The sequence below is a fragment of the Nomascus leucogenys genome, chromosome 4, assembly GCF_006542625.1.
Source record: "Nomascus leucogenys isolate Asia chromosome 4, Asia_NLE_v1, whole genome shotgun sequence".
Lineage (NCBI taxonomy): Eukaryota > Metazoa > Chordata > Mammalia > Primates > Hylobatidae > Nomascus > Nomascus leucogenys.
Genome location: NC_044384.1, coordinates 138,263,506 through 138,289,476, shown reverse-complemented (window position 1 = coordinate 138,289,476; position 25,971 = coordinate 138,263,506). Strand labels below are relative to the sequence as shown.

At 37.3% G+C, this 25,971-nt stretch overlaps 1 protein-coding gene across 1 annotated transcript in view; it reads right to left on the bottom strand.

Moving 5' to 3' along the window:
- The window catches only part of LOC115834823 (rho GTPase-activating protein 7-like), a 211,947-nt gene that overhangs the window by 69,641 nt on the left and 116,335 nt on the right, over positions 1-25,971 (bottom strand). The window contains exon 4 of the mRNA XM_030812351.1: positions 20,840-20,980. Within this exon, the coding sequence (XP_030668211.1) occupies positions 20,840-20,980 (141 nt within the window). The remainder of the gene's footprint in view (positions 1-20,839; positions 20,981-25,971) is intronic.

Sequence of the window (25,971 nt, the reverse complement as noted above, 5' to 3'; positions counted from 1 at the left end):
TTTTATAATATGGTGGAAGGCATTACATGGCAACAGAATGTATATGAGTGAGGGAAGGGGGCCAAAATCATCTTTTAAAAGAATGTCACCCCAGGCCAGGTACAGTGGCTCATGCCTGTAATCCCAGCACTGTGGGAGGCTGAGGTGGATGGATCATGAGGTCAGGAGTTCGAGACCTGCCTGGCCAACATGGTAAAAACCCATCTCTAATAAAAATACAAAAATTAGTCAGGAGCGGTAGTACGAGCCTGTAATCCTGGGTCCTCAGGAGGCTGAGGCAGGAGAATCGCTTGAGCCTGGAAGGCGAAAGTTGCAGTGAGCCAAGATAATGCCATTGCACTCCAGTCTGGGTGACAGAGCGAGATTCCGTCTTGGGCAGTATGGCCATTTTCACCTTATTAATTCTTCCTATCCATGAGCATGGAATGTTCTTCCATTTGTTTGTGTCCTCTTTTATTTCGTTGAGCAGTGGTTTGTAGTTCTCCTTGAAGAGGTCCTTTACATCCCTTGTAAGTAGGATTCCTAGGTGTTTATTCTCTTTGAAGCAATTGTGAATGGGAGTTCACTCATGATTTGGCTCTCTGTTTGTCTGTTATTGGTGTATAAGAATGCTGGTGATTTTTGCACATTGATTTTGTATCTTGAGACTTTGCTGAAGTTGCTTATCAGCTTAAGGAGATTTTGGGTTGAGACGATGGAGTTTTCTAAATATACAATCATGTCATCTGCAAACAGAGACAATTTGACTTCCTCTTTTCCTAATTGAATACCCTTTATTTCTTTCTCCTGCCTGAATGCCCTGGCCAGAACTTCCAGCACTATGTTGAATAGGAGTGGTGAGAGAGGGCATCCCTATGTGCCAGTTTTCAAAGGGAATGCTTCCAGTTTTTGCCCATTCAGTATGATATTGGCTGTGGGTTTGTCATAAATAGCTCTTATTATTTTGAGATACGTATCTTCTATCTAAATTGGATATTTTCAATGATGACCTTTTTTTTTGCCGTGAGATGAGAATTAAAGGAATCATTTATATTTGTCAAAGCTTGGCCATCATTTGAATTCAAAGAAGACCATAAACTACAGGTGCCACTTTATGGAGTAATATTTGACAGAGTATTATGCTTTTGTTAAAAGAATACAGGAGGAAAAAATGTATATCTCTATGTAGTCAACATCAGCTACAAAATATCAAGGAATAAGGGAGATCTAGGATACTTGTGAGAGTGACTTGTAGATTTTCAAATTTTCTCTTAATATTTTCACATGCACGAACCAAAAAGAGTTTAAATCATGCTGCTCCAATTACTGTTCCAAGAAAAAGCACCGAAAAGAGGAAAACCTGTTCGTACATCATCTTCCTAGCATCCGCTAGCTTAAGAAAATGGTGTGGCCGTGAGAAACTGATCACGTGAATTCTTACGCTTCATGTCTTTGTACTGGCTCCCATTTTCTCTTCCAGAGAAAATGGAAAACATTTTCACATTGTCCAGTAAACACCATACAGCAATCCATGTAGTTATTTACTTGCTTTCTTTGAATAATGGGAAAAACAGTGGGGTGCTGCAAGTGAAGTAAGTCCAAACGGGAAGGATTTGCTAATGACAAACATTCTCCTTCCTCTGTTTCTCTAAGTAAGCACTCTGGTGACCAAATCTTCTGCGTGACTTGGTGCTATAAGAAACGTGGTTGACTCCTGGAATCCCACCCATCTATGAGGCATAGAATCCCCTCCTCTTCTCCCTGCCTGCAACCGACCCTTTCAATCAGGCAATTTTGAATATAGGATAGGCAATATGGTTAGAGTAGAACGCGTGATTTTGTTGAATAGAGAGTTAGAAATGTTAAGAAATAAGGCAGGTAGGTAGCTCAGGGAGAGTGATTTGATTTTTTGAATTTATAAGTAGCAAAGGGGGAGTTGAAATTTAGAATTATCAGTGTACTTTGTGTCTTTCTGTAGAATTCTGCTTCAGGTAACATTTAAAAGTTTTGGAAAAGTAAATTCCTGCTTCCACCCACAGAGGCGTTAGAGGTAACTGAAGCAAGATCAGACCGCTCTTCTGAGCCAACGTTTAATCCTAGCTCTTGATGAGTGACTCCAGTCCATCGGTCTCACTAGGTCAGGATTCTTCACCTGTTCAAAATTGGTTACTGTGGCTGATTTCATGGCTATTTGGTGTAGATTTTATGTGTCAGCAGATTGTAAATATAAAATGGGGAAGGAAAAAAATCTGGTAGAAACCAGGGACAAAAAGCAGTAGCTAATGAATCTTTTGGATGCTTCGCACTTTTGCACTGTGATTTACTAGTTGTTGGTTTGGGTAGATTAAAATCTCATTGGTGGAGTAAGTTAAGAACAGTGTGTTTCAGTGAGGATTTCTAGGGCTTGGCTAAAGGAATCCACTCAGTTGTGAATTCTCAAGTGCAAAGGCAGCATCTTATTTCTGTTTGAATTTAGTGGTTAGCATAGAGACTGACACATATAAGATTTCCAATGTTTGTTCAATGAATGAGTGAATGAAAAGGAATGAGTGTAGAAGTGTGGAATTCGGAAGTAATCATGCATATGTATATAAAAACTAGCCCTTTAAATTACACATTCTTTGATAAATAATCTAAAGTGTTTACGAATATGAACAATTCTATGACAAGAAGAAATTTGCCAGCCACAACTGTCTCCTTTGTTGTAAGGACAGTTATTCAATAAGGGCTTTTATAAGCTACTATAAACATACTCTTTCAAGGTGAGTTACCTTGAAAATTAAAGTTTGTAGAAATGAAAACAGCAACTATACGTCAAAACTGCTTCCTTATCCTAAGACATCAGTTTTTATAGACATAGACCAAAGTCAAATATTCTCTTATCTATACTTTCCTATGCATTTACTATGCGATACACATTTTCATAACATTACAATCCCTGAAACGCATATATTTTCATTACATTACAAGTCATGAAATGTCTTCTGTGGATTTAACCTCTGAAAATTTTTTAACAATAGTTTAAAGGTCTCTAGTTTTGGAACATTGGAGGCACAGATCTTAAATAGGTGGTGCTTAATGGTGAAAGGGAAATTTGTGTAAATCTATTGGCCTCCTATTTCGAGTCTTGTTGTGTTTGTGAAGTGATATAATTTGACCAGAAGATGGCAGCATTCTGAAAGAAAAAACAAAAACAGGAAAACAAAAAGCAAGGTACTACTACACTTAACACGTTTTTATTCTTTGATAAAAGTATGTTAAGTGTAGCAGTACCTTTGGAGTAGTACTCTCTTAAGTGTTAATGATGTTACTATTTTAATTAGCATTGATCTTTTTTTGGACATTATCATTTTCAAGGTGTAAGATGTTCTAATTCCAGGAAAAGAATCTTAGTAATTGTAAAAGTCTACCTGTACTATATCTCATCAGAGAACAAAGTCCTTCAAAGGCCCCACCGTTATCTAAAGGCGATAGAATTTTAAGTTAGTGATGTATGAATTCTCTCTAGGATTCAAATATAATGTTTGAAAAGACTACATGTGGCAATCAAATTTGTGATCCAAGAAGAGATTGAGTAAGTTAGAGTTTTCCCTAAAATATCTGTATTGGGCGGAGGAACATTCTTGTGCACTATAAAACACATTGTATAAAGATGCAATTAATGAAACCTGAAAAGATTCTTCTATAGATATTATATACATGTTTATTGAATTATTTCACTTATTTACAAACCTTTCAAAACTATGTATTTTTATCTTAAAACTATTTTAAATTCAGACACCTGATTACATATATTCCTTTTGTTTGTAACAATATTGAGAGTCTTTCATCAGCCTGAAAGATGAACAGAACTTCCAATATGTGCGTAACTTGTTAAAACTTTGATTTAATTTAGTTCTAGAGATGCAGAAAAGAGCATATAGTTCATGTCCTTGTAATGTCCCTTCCAATTCATACAGCAAATATAATTACGAATAATCCGCTCTGACAGTATTCTTAAACCAATTAATTGGTTATGTTGTTTACTCTGTGTCACTCAGAGATATGCTAGGAATCAGGATAAATAATAAATATATAATGTTAACAGTAATAAAAGATATTGAAATAATTCTAATTTTTTGCCTCAAGGTTTTAAATGGCATCAGATATGCAATAATTGTTTTCTGGTTTGATGATAACATTTTAATGAATGTTTTCACAGGTATTTGGTTAGAAAAATTACATTTAGTATTCCAGTATTTCTGAAATGTCAAGAAAAATGGTCCTTTAGTCTAAGTCTGAATAAAAATAGCTATCCTTGGGGCATGTTCCTGTGTCCATGCAGCTGAAAAGTCAGAATTTGTCCTTTTACTTCCCTGGAGTCTGCCTGTCCTAATTCCCTTCACCCATTCCTGATCTGACCATTTGAGACCCGACAACAGTGCAGATGCTCCTTGACTTACAATGGGGTTATGTTCCATTGTAAGTTGAAAAAAATCTTAAGTCAAAAATGCACTTAATACACCTAACCTATTGAACATCATAGCTTAGCCTAGCCTGTCTTAAATGTGTTTATAACACTTACAGTAACCTACAGTTGGGCAAAGAGATCTAACACAAAGCCTATTTTATAAGTGTTGAATATCCCATGTAATTTATTGAATACCATACTGAAAACATATTGCTTTTGCATCATGCTCATGTCAAAAAATTCTAAGTCAAATCATTGTAAATTGGGGACCCTCTTTACTTACTGCTGAAATCCATCCTTATTTTATTTTATTTTGTTTTATTTTATTTTACTTCAAGTTCTGGGGTACATGTGCAGAATGTGCAGGTTTGTTATACAGGTATACATGTGCCATGGTGGTTTGCTGCACCCATCAACCTGTCATCTAGGTTTTAAGCCCCTCAGGCATTAGGTGTTTGACCTAACGCTTACCATAGAACACTATGCAGCCTCAAAAAAGATCGAGTTCATATTCTTTGCAGGGACATTGATGAAGCTGCAAACCATCATTCTTAGCAAACTAACACAAGAACAGGAAACGAAACACCGCATGTTCTCACTCATATGTGGGAGTTGAACAATGAGAACACATAGACACAGGGAGGGGAAGTCCATCCTTCTTAATCCCAGAAAGCTGCTGATGTTTCTAGATCTCAGCAGCAAACTGAACTTTACAAAACCTTTCTGGCCAGGCACCATTCATTCCTTGTCATTGGATCTCTTCCTCACCACCATTCCCATAAAAGTTTGACTGGGATGGAAGGAAGTTTCATTAGCACTGGTTAGAACTGAGGAAGGAATCAAGCTCCATAATAGAAAATTATGTCATAAAGACCACAAATAAGAAACCAGTTAGAGTCTAGGCAAACTGATAAACACTTATATGTTATTCTCACCGGAAAACTACTTGGACCCATTTTAAATCAGAGTCATCATCACTTTTTTATTGAGTTCAAATTTATTTGTATTTGTTTCCATTGTAAATCAACATTCAAACTATTTTGTGGTGTTTTAACATATTATCTGACCATTTCACGTGTTCTAATTTAATGTTTTAAAGAAAACCCATTGTTTAATATTCCCCTTCCTCCACCTTTTTGTGGATATAAACTCTGCCTTTAGCAGGACCAATTAAGGAACCAAAGGGTGGTAGTCATCTGGCTTTGGGTTGCATGTACCCATCTTTAGTGCTGTTTAAATGTAGTTTTAGTGAATGACAAAAAATATCACTATAACCTTGACTCTGTGGTTTTACATTCCTCAAACTGTTCTTATCTCTCAGATGGCAGCAGAGATGAAATGTGCTCCCGGTATTCATAATCGCAGCTCAGGACACAGCTCCCTGTGATCGGATGTTAAAATTAAAATTTTGACCCAAACCCTAAGGGGACAAATTCGATATCAAACTAATAGACTGAGCTGCAGAGCTTGCAAGAAGTATTTGGAGGAGAATGCATTCAAGAACTCAATTCTCCTGCTTTCTTGGAGGTTATAATAGGATCAAGAATCAGAGGATTTGGGAGAAAGTGATTTGGGATTTTTGTATGCAGTGAAAACGTCCACCTCCAACACACTTCACCCTCTAGGGAAGGGTTAATATGGTGCCTGCTCTCATTTCAAGGCTGATGAAAGGGACTTCTAAGGGACCTTATAGACATGGAGGGCTTGACATGAGTCCCTGTAGTGTGGGAGACACAGGAACCTGACCTGGCTTGTTGGGGTGTCTAGCTGGTGACAAGCCAGGGGAGGTGTGGCTGTATTAGTATCAGCTGGATTCTTACATTTGGCTGGAAACTGGCAGTGTTTGTGTTTCTCACAGACCAGAGATGTATCACATGGCATCGTGTAAGGGTCTGTCCCTAGGGTTGACTAGAGATACACAGAAGCCTCACCTGGGAGAAGACGAGAGGTTGAAAGTTTTCACGTATCTCTAGGGGTTGTGGAAAAAGTAACTGATCTGCCAAAAAAAAAAAAAAAAAAAAAAAACAGGTGTGGTACCTAATCTCCAATATGTCCTCCAGTGATCTGTGCGTGCTGGTAGATATGTCTGGTAGAGTCCGCTCTCACATTGATTATGATAGGTTCATATGATCAGTAGAATACAAGAGACATCTTGGTGTGTGACTGTGAAAGCTAGTTCATAAAAGGTATAGCAGTTTCTGTCTATGTCTCTTAGATTGTTCACTCTGGAAGAACACAGCTGCTATGACGTGAGAACAATTTGGTTGCTTCCTAGAGAGATCCAGGTGGAGAGGAGCCAGTTTGTAACCACATGAGTTTACTGTTTTGGAAATGAACCCTCCAGCCCCAGTCAACCCCTAAGTGCAGTCTCATGAGAGACCCTGTCCTAAAACTGCTTGAACAAAACGCTACTGAATTCTCAATACATGCAAACCATGGGACATAATAAATGATTAGTACTGTTTTCAGCCATTAAATTAAGGGGGATTTGTTACGCAGCAATAGATGGCTGGGATGGATTTTTAGGCCACCATAACAAAAAAACTAAAAACTGACAAAATATGATAGGGACTTTGAGATTGGGGGGCAGGTGGATGTTAGACAGATGGAAACAGAGTACTATTGAAAGGACATTAAACGTACTGTTAGCATAAGCCAGGTAGCTTTTGAGGGGGCTTTCAGTGAAAGCTTAAAGAAAAATGAAGAAAGTGATATTAGAAAAATGGAATCCTTCTTATTTAGAGGAAAAAAGTTTAGCGATATTGTTGTGTGTGGTAATGTAGAAAGTAAAAAAATGTACCTAAAGAACATAATGATCTAGATAAGGAGATTTCTAGGCTTAAAGGTAATTTCTGACTTCTTATTACGTATACTGAAATGAAAAAGGAGAGATAAGCTAAAGGAGTGTTAAAATATAAAGGTGTCAGAATTTGTTGGATTCAAAAATAAAACTTTGTTTCTTCACAGCCTTTCCAGACAGCAAATGATACTACAATAAAGAAATAATTAAGAACAAATCTAGATCATACTCAAGAAAATATGGTCTCAAAATAAAATCCTTTGCTAAGACCTCAGAAATACCTGAGGTGATACTTCAGAGAACTATTCAGGCAGTTCCAAGTGCTCCAGAATTTTTAAAAGGTACTTCACAGATCCCGTACATTAAAAAGTAGGGCTTAAAAGAATTATGAAGATAACGTCTTTCAGAAGCCTCAGTAGATGCCTGAGATAGAGAAAGACATATCTTGAGGAATTTTGTAACTGTGACTTTTGTGTAATGGAGTGAGCCCTAATAAGATACATAAGAAATACATAAAATTTAAAGAGATAATATTATCAGAAACACCTCTAGCTTGGCTCAAAAGGTTCAGAGATAGTGAAAAATTAAAAGAGGGCTTTGGACCACCAAATTATCACAGTCAGAAAACAAGATGAGTAATCATCTCACTTGCAAACATGGGGCATTTCATTAGAAAAAGGAAGAAAGACTCAAAGGGCACATCTCACAGGAAAGAACTGGTGGATCAACTCCAGAAGTGGTATGAATGATTCCAGCCAAAGACCTTCAAATATGTGCCCTGTTGTTTTTCAGGATTTCTAGAGACCAGTGACACTTACGTGCCTTCTGTTTCCTCCTTTTATTGGATGAGAGGGTCTACAGTTGTTATTCCATATCTGCCATACCACTGTATGTTGGGTGAGTTTGCATATCTTCAGAGAAAGAGGAACTATACCTGAAGGGCTGTGCTTGAGGAAGTGCACCTGAGACCTGCAGAGTCTCATCTGCACCTGGATCTGATTTATTTAACAAAATCTTGAACTTTGAACAGATGCTATCTTTTGGGGACCATTTGGAGCAGGTCAGTGCTTTTGCATGCATTAGAGACATGGCACATTGTGGTAACCAGCCTCCAAGTTGCCACTCGATAATTCTTTTTATAAACATGCCCTTGTTTAGACCTTTTCCAACATTGAACAGGGCTAGTCTGCGTGATCAATACAGTACAGAAAATAAGACAGTTTGGCTTCCTTGATTTCTTTCACTTGCATCGGTGGAAGTCAGGTGCCACCACATGAGAATGCTCAAGCATCCCCATTGAGAAGAATGACACAGAGAAGAGCCAATGCTCGAACACCGATATTTCAGCCACACGAATAAGCCAATTTGGAAGTAGATCTTGTGGCCCTGGTAAAACCTTTGGACGACTGCATTCCAGCAGACAACTGACTGCAGCCTCACCAAAGACCCATACAACTAAATTGCTCTAAATTTCTGACATACTAGGAACTGTGAGATTGGCTGCATAACAACCCCCTCTTAATTTAATGGCTTAAAACAGTACTAATCATCAATTATGTTTCATGGTGTGCATGTATCAGGAATTCAGGAGTGGTTTTTTCAGGCAAGGTCTTTCGTGAGGTTGCGTTATTGTTACTTTAAGCCACTAAGTTTAAGTATAGTTTATTATACAACAACAGATAATTCATATAGCAGACAAGAGGTTAATATCTTGTAGACCTACAGATGACGTATTTTCATCCAGTGAGAACTTTTCCTGTTCTTGCCAGACCTCTGCTCCCCATCATAAAGCTGCTAGCAAGTGATGTATAGAATGAGCTAGAAAGGAAAAGGAAGCAGAACACTCCCACTCCACAATCTTCCCTGGATGCAGGTGGACACCTACCTTAAGCAAGACAAAACTCTGTGTGTGTGTGTCTGTGTGTGTGTGTGAGCGCGCATGTGTGTGTATATCATTGGATTTAACACAAAAAGAAAACTACAAATACAAGCGGGAGAATGATCTCACAACTTTGATATATCCACGAAATGCTAAATGTGAAATTAAATACTTGGTTAATATTTGCTTGGGAAGTCTTACAGGTAAAGGAAGACTGAACTATTGATTATTACAGACATTGAACATATCAGTTTCTGAATTGATACTGTAATATTTTGAAATTTAAAATATTTGTGTTAGGGAAGAATATCTGGTAAGAATCATGGGAGTTCCTGAGTTTTTGTCTAAGTGGGAGGGACAAAGTAGCTGACGTGGGATGTTCCTAGTGGTTGGTGTCAGAAAAAAATAAATTTTCTTTGTGATTGCATTCCATTAAGTGATGCACAATTAAGGTAAGGCTACACTGCTAGGAGAACAATGAAACAGTGGAAAGGATGATAAAGCTTTCTTCAATAAAGCTTTTTGCTAGCCTGTCTTTCTTTCCATCATTGCCAAACATCCTATCTTTTTATCGCCCTTCGATCTCTTCTCTCCTCTACAATCTGAGTCCATTTTTCCACTCTACTTGTAGAGTTCTAGTTTTTAAAAATATAAATCAAATCATTTTGTTTTCTTGTTGAAAAGCCGTATCCACATTTCCCTTAAGGTGTATTTTTTTTTTTAACAAAACATTGAAATTTCTCTGTAAACTCTCCCAAAAGGCTATTCTAGCTACATTTTCTGCCAGTTGGAGCTATATGCAGCATACTTTATTCAAATTAGGTTACCCAGTAACCCATGAACAGACTATTTTTTTTGCTCTCTGATGTTTTTACATGTTTTTCCTGTTCCCCTTTGTTCACCTGGGAAACTCCCAGTCATTGTTGAAGGTCACATTTCATTGTCATTTTCTCTGGGATGTCTTACGTCCTGAGGCTTTTCACCTTTTCCTTACTTGTTTTTCATTTTTTCTTTTCCTTATTTTCCTTCTTGCCTTCCTGCCTTCCTGCCTTTCTTCTCCTTCCTTTTTCTTTTCTTTCTTCTTCTTCTTTTTTTGGACAGAGTCTCCCTGTGTTTCCCAGGCTACAGTACAGTGGCTATTCACAAGCATGATTATAGCACACTACAGCCTTGAAATCTGGACCTTAGGAATTCTCCTGCCTCAGCCTCCTAAGTGGTTGGGACTGCAGGCTCCCACTGTCTGTAACATAATGTATACATGTCTTTAACATTTAATCATTTGGTAATAACTTTAATTTGGTGCTCACTGTAATGCCATTTCATAACCATGTGTTTGGGTATCTGCTGCTCGTGTCAGAGTTTGTGGCCCATGAAGGTGATGTCCTGGCTTGTGTGGTGGAGCCTGCAGAGCTATTCCCAGGCTCCTCTCAGGACCAGGGAACCAATTCCCCAGCAGCTGAGAACGGTGGATGCCAATGGCTGTGGCTGCTTTCCCTGTTGGGAAAGGCTCTGGTCGTCAAATAACTGCCCCATTCAACATTCTAGCACTTTCTAGGACCAGCCTAAGGTTATGGTTGGCTGGTGCAGGATGCAGAGGTCCAGCCTCCTCGCCTTACTTTGCAAGAACTCTGAAAGGTCCCCCAGGCTTCAGAGCTTTCCAAGGAATACACGGAGGCTGCACTTGTAACTGCATGGCAGCTCAGTCCAACGCTGTTCCCCCTCAGTCTACCTTCCTAACGTCCACTCATGTCTATCTCTTGAGAACGCTCACCAGTATACCTTTCCAGGAAATTCTTGGTCTTACAGTCTGATTCCAGGAATTCCAAACATGTCATGCCCCCTCTTTATATTTAGAAAATTCTATCTCAATACCTGGCACTGCGGTTTATGCATAACCCTAATTGGTTCTTTATAACTGTTTTTTTTTAAGAGCATCAGGTCTCGTAATCTAATAATGAGAATGTTCAAAATCTTGATAGTATTTGAGTTCAACTACATTATAAATTGAGAAGGCTCTGTGTAATTAAAAATGTAGAATATTATCATAAAGACATTAAAGAGCCATATTACACATGTCTTATAATTTTGTTCTTTACCTTTGGATTATCTTACGTTAAAATAAGGAGTTCAATTATCTAATAAGAAATATTTGACATCATTGGTAATAAAAAAGGTCCTTTAACAAATTTGCAATTCTTTTTGGTCTATGTAACTACATAAGGGAATATTAGAAATACAGATCACAAAGTATGTAGAACCTCCTGCCATAGTGTGTGTGTGTGTGTGCGTGTGTGTGTGTGGCATTGGATTTAATACAAAAAGAAAACTACTTAATACAAAAAGAAAAATTAAATACTTGGTTAATATTTGCTTGGGAAATATCTTTAAATGGAAATTCTACTAGTTTTCAATTCTAAATGTTCATCTTCTAAAAAATCATTTAATATTCTGACTTAATTCTACAAAAGAAACAATGTAAAAAATAATGACCAATGATCTATTTAAAACCCAGCGTTCTAAAGTATTGAATTTGTTCTCCATTAAGACCTCAATGATTTGGGCCACCAGAACCCTAGACCCAGGCTAGGTTGAGTTGCTCTAATCTGGAGTCTGCTGTCTTTTACATGTTTTTTTGTTTCTTATTATCTGTTTAGTCCAGGGTTCAGAACTCACTGATGAAGAAACCTTAGAAATGAATGCAGTGCCTTAGCGACAGGGAAGTACTGGGGGTGAATTTGTGGGGATGCTCTTGGAAATGAAACAGGCTTATCCCAGAGGCTGCCTGGACATAAAAAAAAATATTCTTCAACATTTTCCTCTCTCTTATAATTCGTTTAGTCTAGAATTTAAAAGAAATTTGTGTCATGGATGACTCAAAGAACATCTTATAAAGAATGCCAATATATAAAAGAGATAAAGCTCAGTCAGTTTGGCTGGGACAGGTAGAGGAAGGCAGTTTTGGGGGTGCCCTAGAGTGCATGGTGGGAGTGGCCCTGATTTATTCGGTTATTAGTCCTTGTTTGCATCATTCTCTGCATTTCATATTACAACTAATTTGGTAAATGCTTATCTAGTAAATTACTACAGTCCTGATCCAAAGATGGGGCCTTCAAAATGAATAAACAAAACAAGAACAGCAGAACATGTATAAAGCAATCTACAGTAAAGAGGAAACAATTAGAGTCAATAACATCAGTGGATTTTCCTTTGAAGGAATCTACTGATTCAGGAGGTGGTCTGGATTATACCAGCTTGTTAAAGCAGAAAGACTAGAGAATCGCTAAAACCCAACAATGACAACAAAAATCTAAGGAGTATAGATGATTGATTTAAAAATAAATGAAAGGAGCAGATAAAGTATTCATTAAATATCCAAAACATCAAGGATAAAGGAGGTTTTCAAGTGATGGCGTCTTAGGACTCCATGAGGGTACAGAGTAAACAATTCCTTTACTTTCAAATTTCTGTTACATGATTTCAAATATTTATATATGTGATTTTCAGACTACTCAGATGGTTGGCTTATATTTTCATTGTTTCATTTTGAAATTTGGTATGTGGTTGATTCAGCTCAAAACTATAGTCAAGAATGCCTTCTGTGTAAACTTTGTATATTCACATGAAATCCTTGCTTAAACCTTTCAATGACTTCAAGTGTCTTTAACACGTGAGCACAGAGGCCATCAAATGCCTGGGACAGAATTAATTATCAGTCTGTTAGCAAGAAGGTGGAAAAATATGGGAAAATATTTAATATGTAATTAAAGCTTGGAGACAACTAGGTTTGAAATGAACAAAGTGAAGACTGTGAAAATGGCTTACCAGTTATTATTACTCCTCAGTACTATGAATTATACTCTTGGTTGCTGTGATGTGGCATGCTGTTGGCTTGCCATTTTATATTGCCCAGAAGTAACTGGCAGTTGTTATTTCTCTTGGATGAAAATATGAGTTGAATTCAAGAAGTCACATTGGTCCATGGAAAAACTAAATTTTTCTCATTATAATGATGATAACATGCAAAGTACTACTCATATGACTAAAGTCTTAGGTTGCAGGAATGATTTTTAAATGTTATTTCTTATGCTATTAATCTATTCAATTCTAACCTATCATTCATATGTGTTCATTTTTTTCCCGTATTTCTTTTGGTTTTATGAATTCTGCTCCAGACAATTAACCAGATTACTACAAACTAAACACAAGGGAGAAAAACAAGTTTGCCAGCCCCCAAAATTATTTAAGTATAATGTGTTCAGAGCTAAGTATTATATAGATCAAGATACAAGTTATTCTCGACAGAGCGAAATTCCAAGATTCAAAGTGGAAAGACGTATATGAGGAGGTGACTGTGAAGATGGAATAACCCATCACAGACAAGATTGTCTTGAGTTAACATATAAATGGATTGAAAACAGACGTCAGTATCTTAAAACAACAAGCAATGAGAGAATTTTGAATTTATTTAAAACATAAAAGTAAATGGTTGTGGAAATATTTCTATTTTTCAGAGTCCAAAGTTAATGAATTGCACATTTCTTTATTATTTCAAAATCCAGACTAGGTGAATGAAATCCTCTATGCTTTTAAATCATAGAATTCTAAGAAATATCACATTATAATAATCACTGAACAATTTCCTTTTTAGACACATTTTTTCCAGCTCTCTGGTGACTCACTTCTTCTTTAAAAAGCTATAAATTTTGCCTATTTTTCTTTCTCATAAACAATGAGGATCTTACCAACAGAAGCAAATATTTCTTTAAAAATCCACATACTTTAATGTGATTGCTTTGTCATGTCAAAATAAAATTGCCATATTCAAAAGCATGACATCAAAAGACATTCTTTTCTAAGACTATTATATTTGTGTTTAAATGTTTTAATTAACTGTATTAATTCACATTTTTTGATGTTTCTGAAGAAGTTGTCTAAACTTCCCTTAAAAATTCCATGTATATCATTTTTTCCTTTAGTATGTTGACTGTTTCTTTCCTCAAGATATGAAAGCTAATAGTAACATATGTGACATAAAATACTATTTAAATTCTAGCCACTTTTTTATATTACCTTGAATTCTTTCCCCAAGACTTCAGTGAAAGTAAGCATTTCCAGTTTCTACTTGTAAAAGACAGTACTTTATCCTTCTGTTTTGTTTTGAATATTGAACAGCATTAGGGAAAATCACCAGTCTTCTTAAAAAATTCATCTGATAACCATTTAAGCAAACATACAGTATATCATAACATGGTAAAACAAAATAAAGCTATCAATAAAATTTTGCCTTTAAATTTAATTTTAAATGGTACTTTAAACTGATGTGAAAGGTAGAATTTGAAGATTTTTTTTTCAATTTTATTACCTCTCACTAATATATCACAAGCACAGTGACTTTAGTTTAATGATCATATGTATGGAATATATGATTGGATTTAGAAATATACAACCTGGTTTACATTGAAATTACTAAGGGAAAACCTTGGTGGTTTTTCTTTTGTTTTTGGGTCAGTTTTATTTTTGCTTATATGTGGTATAGTTGGAACAAATGCAAATGACATTTTATAGTTTCATAGAAGAATCAGTTTTCACATATACCTAAAGTATAGCCTCATTTATTGCAAAGGTAATACCGTGCAACGATCCATTGGGAAATAAACCCAAATATCAATGTATCTGCAGCATATTTATTATTTGTAGCAAAGACGTTCGCATGTTCAACACTGGGTTGCTTCACTGAATAACTGACTGAACCATGAAAACTTAAATGTAGCATTTCTTTATGGGGATTTGCACAGTCCTTGAAAATCTGATGGAGTTCTTGACAGTCTTCCCAGAAATGTGTAAATGCATACGTTTTAAAATTATGTATCAAATATGTAAAAGCATGCATACATAAATTATGCATACATAATTTAAAATATAATTTTACAGGTTCAGAAATTTAGTTGATTAATAAATTCCAAAATAAGAATTTTTTTCCCTAATCCCTTGTGGCTAATTCATCGTGGATTAATGTCATACTCCCAATCAGACTGTCTTAGACATCTTGAATACATAACTCTCCACTGAAATAGTATTTTATTGGCATTATGATTTTTATTTTTAAGCAGTGCCACATGGAATTCTTACTTTTTCAGTGGCAATAATTAACAAGTTGATTATTGTTTGTAAAACGTGCCCATTAACCTTTGTTCTTCTACCTTAGAAGCTTTTCTGTTTTGAAACTATTTCTCAGATCATTCCAGAGCTGAAACTCCTATCCCAGATACAAAGAAAACCATACTATACATTGGTAACAGTAAACAAATCTGCATTTGTGGTTTCTGTGTTTATCCTGAGCAAGTTTTGTACATAATTAATAAACATAATTTGTACTAAAAGATTGTATGACTACATAAGAACTTAATAATTACTAATTTGGTTCCCTTTAAAAATTCTACTGTACGGTTAAGAATTATACAACACAGACTTTTGGAAAATAACATCAAAATAACACTTCAGAAAATAACATCACATGTTATTTTTCAAAAATAACATCTGTTGTGAATATATATACACACACAAGGGCACAAATATATGCACATATAATCTATGTTATATGTATATATATATATATACACAGTCACTCATACACATACACATATGTAAACATATATATAAAATCTGTGGTGCATGTGTGATTTAGAAAATGCTGTTACAAGCATGTAACCTACACTATGCTTTGAGGAGCCAGCCATTGTTTTTTATTGTTCAGTAAAACTCTTCTTGTGCACATCGAGCATTCAAATATTAGTGACGTTTTGTTTCTGATATAATAACAGCTCAAGCCAATTTATATTAGTTCTGAATCCAGGTGCTGACCCTGTGAATCCCTGTATAGTACAGCGTTCAGGAGCATTGAGGATCTGGCTGCCATATCCTGTGTAATCTTGATGATGTTCTTGGTTATTCTATACAGTAGAATGCTAGACTCTCCTTATTCCTTCAGTTAGTTATTTTATAAATAGGACATTTTTCTTGTTATCTGGAGCTTGGCTCTTTTCTTCATAAATATTTGATTAATAGAGATTTAATGAATATCTGCACTTTTTTTTTTTTTTTTTTGAGACGGAGTCTCGCCGTCCCCCAGGCTGGAGTGCAGTGGCGCGATCTCGGCTCACTGCAAGCTCCGCCTCCCAGGTTCACGCCATTCTCCTGCCTCAGCCTCCTGAGTAGCTGGGACTACAGGCGCCCCCCACCATGCCCGGCTAATTTTTGTATTTTTAGTAGAGACGGGGTTTCACCGTGTTAGCCAGGATGGTCTCGAACTACTGACCTCGTGACCCATACCTGCCTCGGCCTCCCACAGTGCTGGGATTACAGGCGTGAGCCACCGCACCCGGCCATATCTGCACTTTTAAGTAAAGTATCTTTAGGAAAAACAACCACAACAAAACCTCAGAGATTTTAATGTTGAGCTTTAAAACCTTTCGTGAAACAATCCTATATTAATACCAGGAAGAACTCAAGCCACTGAAAAGAGAGTGATATCAGTGTACTGCTGTACAGTGAATCAAAGCGCTTCACATAAAATGATACAGGGGCTCGCGGGCTGTTTATGGAAGAGTCTAGTATGAAAGGCATTGTGAGACTGTATCAAAAGAATGTATCAAAAGAACAAAACAGAATTTAGGAGAGAAATTGATGAGCTTGGTAACATGACACAATAGGCCTCTTCTTTTTTCTAATGTGTTTTTTGACAGTGGATAACCTACATTTTAACTTTTTCATTTTTTTATGAAATACATGTTAGAAATCTATGTTAATGCTTAATTTTCAGCATGATCTATACATAGAATTAATGAAAAATGTGACGATGACTCATTGGTCCTATTCTAAGAATAAGTTTAAAAGAAAAATAATCTTACTGAAAAATAGGCACTTAGAAACCCAGAGACTTCACACACAAAAGGAAAGCCAAATTTCTGTGGTTTTTACTGTGGTCACCACTATAAATAGATTTCATAGCAGCAAATCAAAGTAACCTTAATTATGGAATGAAGGTAGGCATGCTGTCAAATTGTGTCATTACAGAGCAGAGGGTTAGTTTATTATAGTTTGATGTATTAAGTAGGTGTTCTTAGAATTTCATATTTCTACTTAAAATTAAAACTTTTGTTCATGGTAAAAAGAAGAGCTGTGTAGGATATTACAGTTTTCTCTCTCTTCATAAAATATCTAGACTGTTATTACATATCATTTATTCCTTAAGCTCCAAATTGTGGGAGAAAGTTGCTGTTTAATCTCTCATAGACAAAATTCTTCATTCTGATATTCCCACCATAAAATTGATCCATGGCCGAAGAATTACTTTTGAACTGTAGTGAAAAGGGTGTACCTAAAAGAGTAACAACACCAATAACAAGAAAAAATAACATGCCCACACACAAATTGAAAGAATTTTTCCCCTCAAAACAAAGTGTAGCTTCATCCATGCCCCTGCAAAGGACATGGTCTCATTCCTTTTTATGGCTGCGTAGTATTCCATGGTATATATGTACCACATTTTCTTTATCCAATCTATCATTGATGGGCATTTGGGTTGGTTCCATGTCTTTGCTACTGTAAACAGTGCTTTAATAAGCAAACATGTGCATGTGTCTTTATAGTAGAATGATTTATGTTCATTTGGATATGTACTCAGTAATTGGATTGCTGGGTCAAATCACATTTCTGATTCTAGGTCCTTGAGGAATTAACACATTGTCTTCCACCATGGTTGAGCGAAGTTACATTCCCACCTTAAACCTAGATGACGGGTAGATAGGTGTAGCAAACCACCATGGCACACGTATGCATACCTATGTAACAAACCTGCACGTTCTGCACATGTATCCTGGAACTTTAAGAAAAATAGGCCGGTTGCGGTGGCTCACGCCTGTAATCCCAGCACTTTGGGAGGCCAAGCCGGGTGGATCACGAGGCTAGGAGATCAAGACCATCCTGGCTAACACAGTGAAACTCCATCTCTACTAAAAATACAAAAAATTAGCCGGGCGTGGTGGCAGGTGCCTGTAGTCCCAGCTACTTGGGAGGCTGAGGCAGAATGCAGTGAACCCAGGAGGCAGAGCTTGCACTGAGCCGACATCATGCCACTGCACTCCAGCCTGGGCGACAGAGTGAGACTCCAACTCAAAAAAAAAGAAAAAAGAAAAAATAGGCTGTTTTTCAAGTTACTCTTATTATTGGCCATTTAAAAAAAGAAATTTCCTAAAAGTCGGTTGTCTTTGATGATGGTGGAGTATTTCTTTCTGGGTACTGTTCACGGCCTGCTAGAGAACTTTACTAAATTATAGTCCAGTAGCTGGACAGAGCTGTATGTGTAGTTGTCTAAATCCACCTGTGTTGCTGGTCAAGATTATTTTGCAGTGTTTGGTGGTCTTGAAGAGGAATATTGTTTTGAAGGCTGAGTCAACTGCATGACGACTCTCATTGCTCACTGGTTGATGAGTTGTGGCATGACTAGAAAGCTCTGCTTGTATTCCCAGATGGCAAGTCTCACCTGAACAGTTGGATGCTACTCGCATCCAATTTGCTTCGAAGTTAGCATATTTTCAGAAAATATTTGATTTGGAGTACATACAAATATTTTTCTGTTCAATAATTGATTTCAGTATTTCTTAATTGCGATCGTGGGGTGGTCAATTGACGGCAAAACAAAAAAAAATTGAAGAACGATTCCATCACTCTAACAAATTAAAATACTGGGAAAACTGATGAGTTTATGTTTCTCATAAAAAACTTTTACCAAAAATGGTTACCATAAAAATGTATACGCACTGCTGTGTAACTGTGTTGACCGCATTTATAAACAGAGGGTAACTGAAGAAAGAGTCAGCAACTGCACACATTCTTCAACTCATTGTTATGAATTACAAGACAGTCACTCACTGAAATGTGTATGTTCCAAGAGAGAAAGTGGATACCACTGGTAATTATATCAGGGAGAAAAGAACTGCCCTGCAGGATACTAACAGGTGCTTTAAAAAGTGAATTAAATAATAAATGCCTTTAAAAGGTGAGCCCCACACCTGTCCCCAATGTTAAAAAAAAAAAAAGCCAATGCATCAATGATTCTCAAAAGCTTCAAGTCAAAACTGTTGAGAAGGTTTTCTAAGAAAAACATTTTCTTTAATCAGAATATGGTAAAATGAGATCTTCCATTTTCTTATCTTAATTCTGTATCTCAACCTTCCCTACCCATTATGAAAACGAAGAGCACCATTCAATTTCAGTATGCCTGTTGGCACACATTACTGTTGACACTGATTTTTCAGTTTACCCCAAAAGATCACCGTGCAGTATCTTTCCAGTTCCTCCTATTCCCAATATATGCAGTATTATCATAGCCTGTATCGCATTTCATTGCATTTCACTGTTTACATATACTTACCTCCTTTTGCTGGAATGTAAGCTGTTTAAAGACAGGGAATATGTTTTATTCCTCCCCAAGTCTTTTCCATGTAGCCTAGTGTATGGCATATAGTAGATGTTCAATAAATATTTATTCCATAAAAATCTTTTAGATATAAATAACACAGGGAACTTAATTTCCATGTAAATATTTAAACCATGCATATCTGTCGTTTAAATGACATATTTTCATTCTTCTTGCAATTGCAGCAAATCTGTCATGTTTTAAAATTGGAGTATTATCTTTTGAGTCCCATTTTAGACTTGACTTTTATTTTAAATGCAGTGAACAAGCAATCCAAACTTGTTTCTTTGTGTTAAGCTAACATGGGCATAAAAAATAATACGACACTATGATTTTCACTAAACTAGGAAAGGTTATTTTGGAACTATTGGGATTTTAGATATTTGAAGTAGTAATTACTTCCTCCATAAATGTTACCGTTTAGAGTCAAATACTGTTTTCCTGTTGCAGTTGAACTCTTTCCTTAAAGGAAAATGTCTTTTATTCACAATCTACACATGAAGTATTTCAAACCAAAGCAGTTTCCTCCTTTCATGGTGTATTATTCCATATGGAATAATTTGTTTTAATAGCATTGTAAAGTCTATTAAGTATCATAATAATAATGATAGTACCTTACATTTATTCAGGACTTATTCTGTGCCAATCATTTCACTAAGCACTTTTTATATATGCTCTTTCATTTAATTCCCACAGAAAATTTTTGATGTGGATCATTTTATGTATCTCTGTATATAAACCTATTACCTATCTATCTATGTCTGTCTATATCCATCTAAATATATAATTATCCATCCGTCTACATCTATCTCTATCATTTCTTTCTTTTTATCAATCAGTCCATCCATCCATCCATCCATCCATCCATCATATGTCATCTATAATTCATCACATCTTAAAGAAAGAATTTTCTGACTGGTAAGCAATGCTGTCAGGATAATAGTGTAGGGAAAGGCATCTCTAGATTTTGGATTCTTGGCTCTTTAAAGCTCTGAGTATCCAGCAATGAAATTTAATTAGCACGTTTTGAATAATTCTTAATTCATGAACTGTTTCAATGAAGTACTTGTGTTATCATTTATAAAACAAACAACATGTTTCTAGGGTTGTACTTGATTAAATAAATTAAATATTATTAAGTCACTATGGCAAAGATTCCAACAGTATTTCTTCTATATTGAATGAATATCAACTCTTACCTGATGATCATCAACATTTACACGTAGAGACTGTCTGTTATCATTTAGAACTCACCGTAGTCTTGGGTTTGGTTCCAGAATTGACCACTGGGGTGGAAGATGGGAGGTCCGTGGACTCAGTGTTAGAAGACAAATTTACTCGTGTCTGATTTACTGAAATGGTTTCTGCTCCACTTTCAGATCCTGATTCCAGATCCTATTAAAAAAACAAATGCACTGACATGAAGGACGTGTGAATGTTCCCAAATGTCCTTCTTCCTACCACCAACATTTTGTCACTTCTTCTTTCTCCCAACGCACACTGATACACTCAAGAGTTGCTGACAGCTGACACTGACGTGTCACACATAATCATGTATTATTTTGTAAGAACCATTGTACTCATCAGAGGCTCTGCAAATACTTGAGAAAGAGGTAACATACTATTTGGTTATTTAACAGCTTAGTGTGCATTGGAAAGGCCAGGAGTGTGGCTAGCTAGGGCCCTGCAGAGAAGTTAGAAGGCAGAAGGCCACAGTCATACCTTCCTTACTGTGTGACCTTGAATCACTCACTGATACTCCTGTGACGATACAGTGCTGGCCAGAGTTCCTCACAGGGCCACTGGATTTCAAATACAAAGAGAGTTCTCATCTCTCCTTACCTCAATCTCTTCTATGTTTCTATTCAACCTCTATGGTGACAGCTATTACGGTGGCTGGGAATAGTTTAGCCCAAATGTCTATCTAATAAACCGAGGGCAGGAATTATGTTTTGTCGTGTATCATTCAATTCCCTTGTTTGAAAATGGGTATAATGATAGTAGACACTCATGGAGTTTCATGAGCATAAAGCATAAAGCAAAATGCTTGTAATTGGCTCCTAATAATTTTCATTAAATGCTAGCTACGCCCATAAATATTGTTATTATTAATTTTTTTTTTTTTTAGCAACTACGACATAGTGTGAGGTCAAGACGTGTCTGTTGAGTGGATATAATTACCTGGTAACCTCTGCAAAGGCTGTGCCTTTAATATATCATATGCTTTCTTTGAGTTATAGGTGGTTTGATTGCACAGGGGAAAGGTGGGAGGGGAAAATTGCAGAGGGGATGGAGCAAAGGCACCAATCACTCTAGGGTTTTAATCTGAGAAAACTAAGAGTTAAATATCTCTATGTATCCTCTTTATACATCTCAACTTTGCCACGGTTCACATGGTCAAATATCACGCCCCACACCCCAACTCTCCGGTCTTAGCTTTGCCATTCTCTTGTTTCTTGGTCCTACCTGCTCTTGATCATTTCTTTTAATACAGTAATTTGGTGTCTACAGGAGGGACTAGGCCCTGTGCTCTTTCCTGTCCCTTGTCCCAATATTTCCCTTTGCTGGCCCCTTCTTGTCACTCCGGCCTCAACTTGAATCTTACTACCTCAGAGAAGCATCCGTTGACATTTCAAACCAAAGAACTTTACTCCCTTCAACCTCTATAACGTATCATTCTCTATTTTACAATCCTCTTTGCTTGCTAATCTACTATATATTCTATCTATGTATTTATCTATCTATCTATCTATCTATCTATTTATCATGTATCTATCTACCATCTATGAATTTATCTACCTACTCATCCATCTATGCATCCATCTCTCTTTATAATTCTTGTTTTTTTGGGATGGAGTCTCACACTGTTGCCTGGGCTGGAGTGCAATGGCGCCATCTCGGCTCACTGCAACCTCTGCCTCCCGGGTTCATGCGATTCTCCTGCCTCAGCCTCCTTTAGTAGCGGTATTACAGGTGCACACCACCACACCCAGCTAATTTTTTGTATTTTTAGTAGAGACGGGGGTTTCACTATGTTGGCCAAAGTGGTCTCGAACTCCTGACCTTGTGATCCACCCGCCTCAGCCTCCCAAAGTGGTGGGATTACAGACGTGAGCCACCGTGCCTGGCCTCTTTATAATTCTTTTCTGTCTTCCTCTATTAGATTCTATGCATCGCAAAATCAGGGACTTCACCTGTTTTGTTTACTGATGTGTCCCCAGGTGTTAGAATAGTGCCTGGCAGATAGAATATCATCATTAAATACAGTTTTATGAAGAAACAACTAGACTGAAAAATATTAATACCTTTTCTTAATTCTCACAATAAAAGTAATTTTATAGTTTTTGCTATAAAATTATGTGATCAAAAGCATTGAAACAAAATTTTCTCCAGTTGGAAGGGTACAAAAGACATATGCAACAAAAAGTAATGTTACACTCTTTAAATGTATGTGTGTGTGTGTGTATGTGTGTGTGCGCATGTGTGTAGAAGACATAACTCTGACCAAATTGCTGATGCCTGGAATGGTTTTGCATAGGACCATGTCTTCTTTTTTTCTTTTTTTTTTCATAGAAAAGACAAACAACATTTTACCTTAAGAATATGATTCATTAGAATTTCAAATTGGATCAACATCAAGTCGTCTTAAATAGCAGATAATTTATAAACATTGAATGCATAGTCATAAGTAGCAGGTAATTTATAAGCCACTTATATTTGGCCTTTAGGTATATCAGAAATATTTTGCATTAATTTCCTATCTGTGATTTGATTAGATAAATAACAGTAATCTTGTATCTTTCTAGCCATATAATGCTTCCAAGGTGAAATAACAACTTTTAAAAACGCTACCATTTATTGCATTTTTACCTTTTGCAGACAAGGCTTTACAACCATTATCTGCTTCAATGTTCATCAACTCTATGTGGGAGGTACCATCATCACACGAGAGATGGTGGGTGAAGCCAAGGGTTAAGGTAAATAACTTGACCAAAGTCATATCCCAAGGTAGAGTTGGCATTAGAGCTCAGGTCTGCCTGACCCCAGAATTCAACTTTTTAAGGTAACCAACATGATATTCTGCAGAGGCGTCAAACACAACTAAATAAGTAATTTTAATAGGACCATCAATGTGTAGTTTAGTACAAATCTTTATTATTTTCTCTTCTGTCCTCTGTTCCATTTGAGAAATTACCCAAAAGCTCTCCCAAGATCTCGCACATCGGCTCCCTCCTTTAATTTTCCACTGCTACCGTAAGCAAACCAAGCAGGGAATAAACCCTGGGCAATCATTACAGCTGCCACTCATAATTTCCCTGTTACCCACCCCCCACCTCCACCTTGCTTTGTGTAATTAATCCTACAGGCCATCTTCCTGCAAGACTCCATCTATCAGTGTTACCCTTTGCCTCCAATTATGCCAGGCTTTGGGAATATAGAGCTCTCTGTGGGGTTTTTATCATGTCAGGGACTCCAATGTGATGTGTGATAGAAGTGCTTATACCACTCAACTCTGGCCCAGGGAAGGGTGCATCTTGTGATCCATTGGTTGTTCTGATCTGGAGATCACAAGAAAAGGTCTCACTGGTGACCCTCAATATAGAGAAGGCAATGGAAGCCGTGGTGATTCCCAGGGAGAATATTCAAAGTCAGGCAAAGGGAGAATTGAGTCTAGAATCTAGATATAAGATTTCAGGGGCAGATGTAGGAAGACGAGCCATTGAAGGGTCTGGAAAGCAACTGCTGAAGAATAGAAGGAAAAACAGGAGAGCAGCCAGAAGCCAGGGGCGGAGTGAAAGTCAATGAAGGAAGCAGTTGAATCGCATCTGGTGCTGTGGTGAGAGTCAGCACTGGCACTACTCTATTTGTCAGACAAGAGAAGGAGTGGGGAAAAATGATGGAGCAATAACCAATAATTAAGAAAGAGACTGGGTGTGATGACTCATGCCTGTAATCTCAATACATTGGGAGGCCGAGGTGGGAAGATTTCTTGAGGCCAGGAGCTCTAGACCAGCCTGGGCAATGTAGAGAAGCCCCATCTCTACAAAAATTAAAAAAAAAAAATTAGCCAGGCATGGTAATGTGTGCCTGTATTCCTAGCAACTTAGGAGGCTGAGGCAGGAGGATTGCTTGAGCCCAGGAGTTTGAGGCCGCAGTGAGTTATTGTGTCAGTGCACTCCAGTCTGAGCAACAAATATTAAGCATGCCCATTAAATGAACAAGAGCCTGGCCAGGTGTGGTGGCTCACGCCTGTAATCCCAGCACTTCTGGAGGCCGAGGTGAGCAGATCACGAGGTGAGGAGATCGAGACCATCCTGGCCAACATGGTGAAATCCTGTCTATACCAAAAATTCAAAAATTAGCTGGGCATGGTGGTGCATGCTTTTAATCACAGCTACTTGGGAGGCTGAGGCAGGAGAATCGCTTGAACCCAGGAGGCAGAGGTTGCAGTGAGCCCAGATTGCGCCACTACACTCCACCCTGGTGACAGAGTGAGACTCCATCTCAAAAAAAAAAGAACAAGACCTTGTCTCTAAAAAATAAAAATAAATTATAAATCAAGAAAGAAATATAAGATGAAGAGGAGATTAAAGTTTGGCTTATAAAGGAACGGATGAGCTAGGGCAATACCGGAAAGAGGGTCAAGAGAAAAAAAGAACAATTCACTGCTATCCACATCTCTTCTCCCTGTCCACTAACAGCAGAGTCGAACTAAGGAAGGATTTATTGAATAGGCTGGTGGTGGAGAAAATACAGAATGCTGTGGTGAGAGACTGCACTGGCACTGCTGGATTTGTCAGATAAGAGAAAGGGTGGGGAGAAATGATGGCGCAATAGCCAATAATTAAATCAAGAAAGAGGCTGAGTGTGATAGCTCATGCCTGTAATCCCAACACATTGGGAGGCCGAGGTGGGAAGATTGCTTGAGGCCAGGAGCCCTAGAACATAGAGCTGGGCAACACAGAGAAACCCCATCTCTACCAAAAAAAAAAATTAATTAATTAATTAATTGGCCAGGCATGTTGATACATTCCTGTAGTCCCAACTAAACTTGCTAAAGAGAAAAAGGGTGAGGACTACTAGGAACAGAGCAATGGAATTTGAACCTAAGTGACAGTCTAAAAAACTAGTAGAGCATAGCAGGAGGTGGGAAGGAATGGAGATGAGGATGGAGACAGATCAGTATTAGATGACAGGAGCAACACATCTTTTACTGATGTTGGAGGAGAGAAAGAAACAAAGAGGCACCTACAGCTATTTGCAGGTGTGATGCCGGGACATCTCTCAGTGGTCTCAATTTTCTGTGAGAAGAGGAAGGCAAGGGTGTTAAGAGGTAAGGATGCTAAGAGATAAGTGAAGTAAAATTGTTGAATAGCCACCTTGAA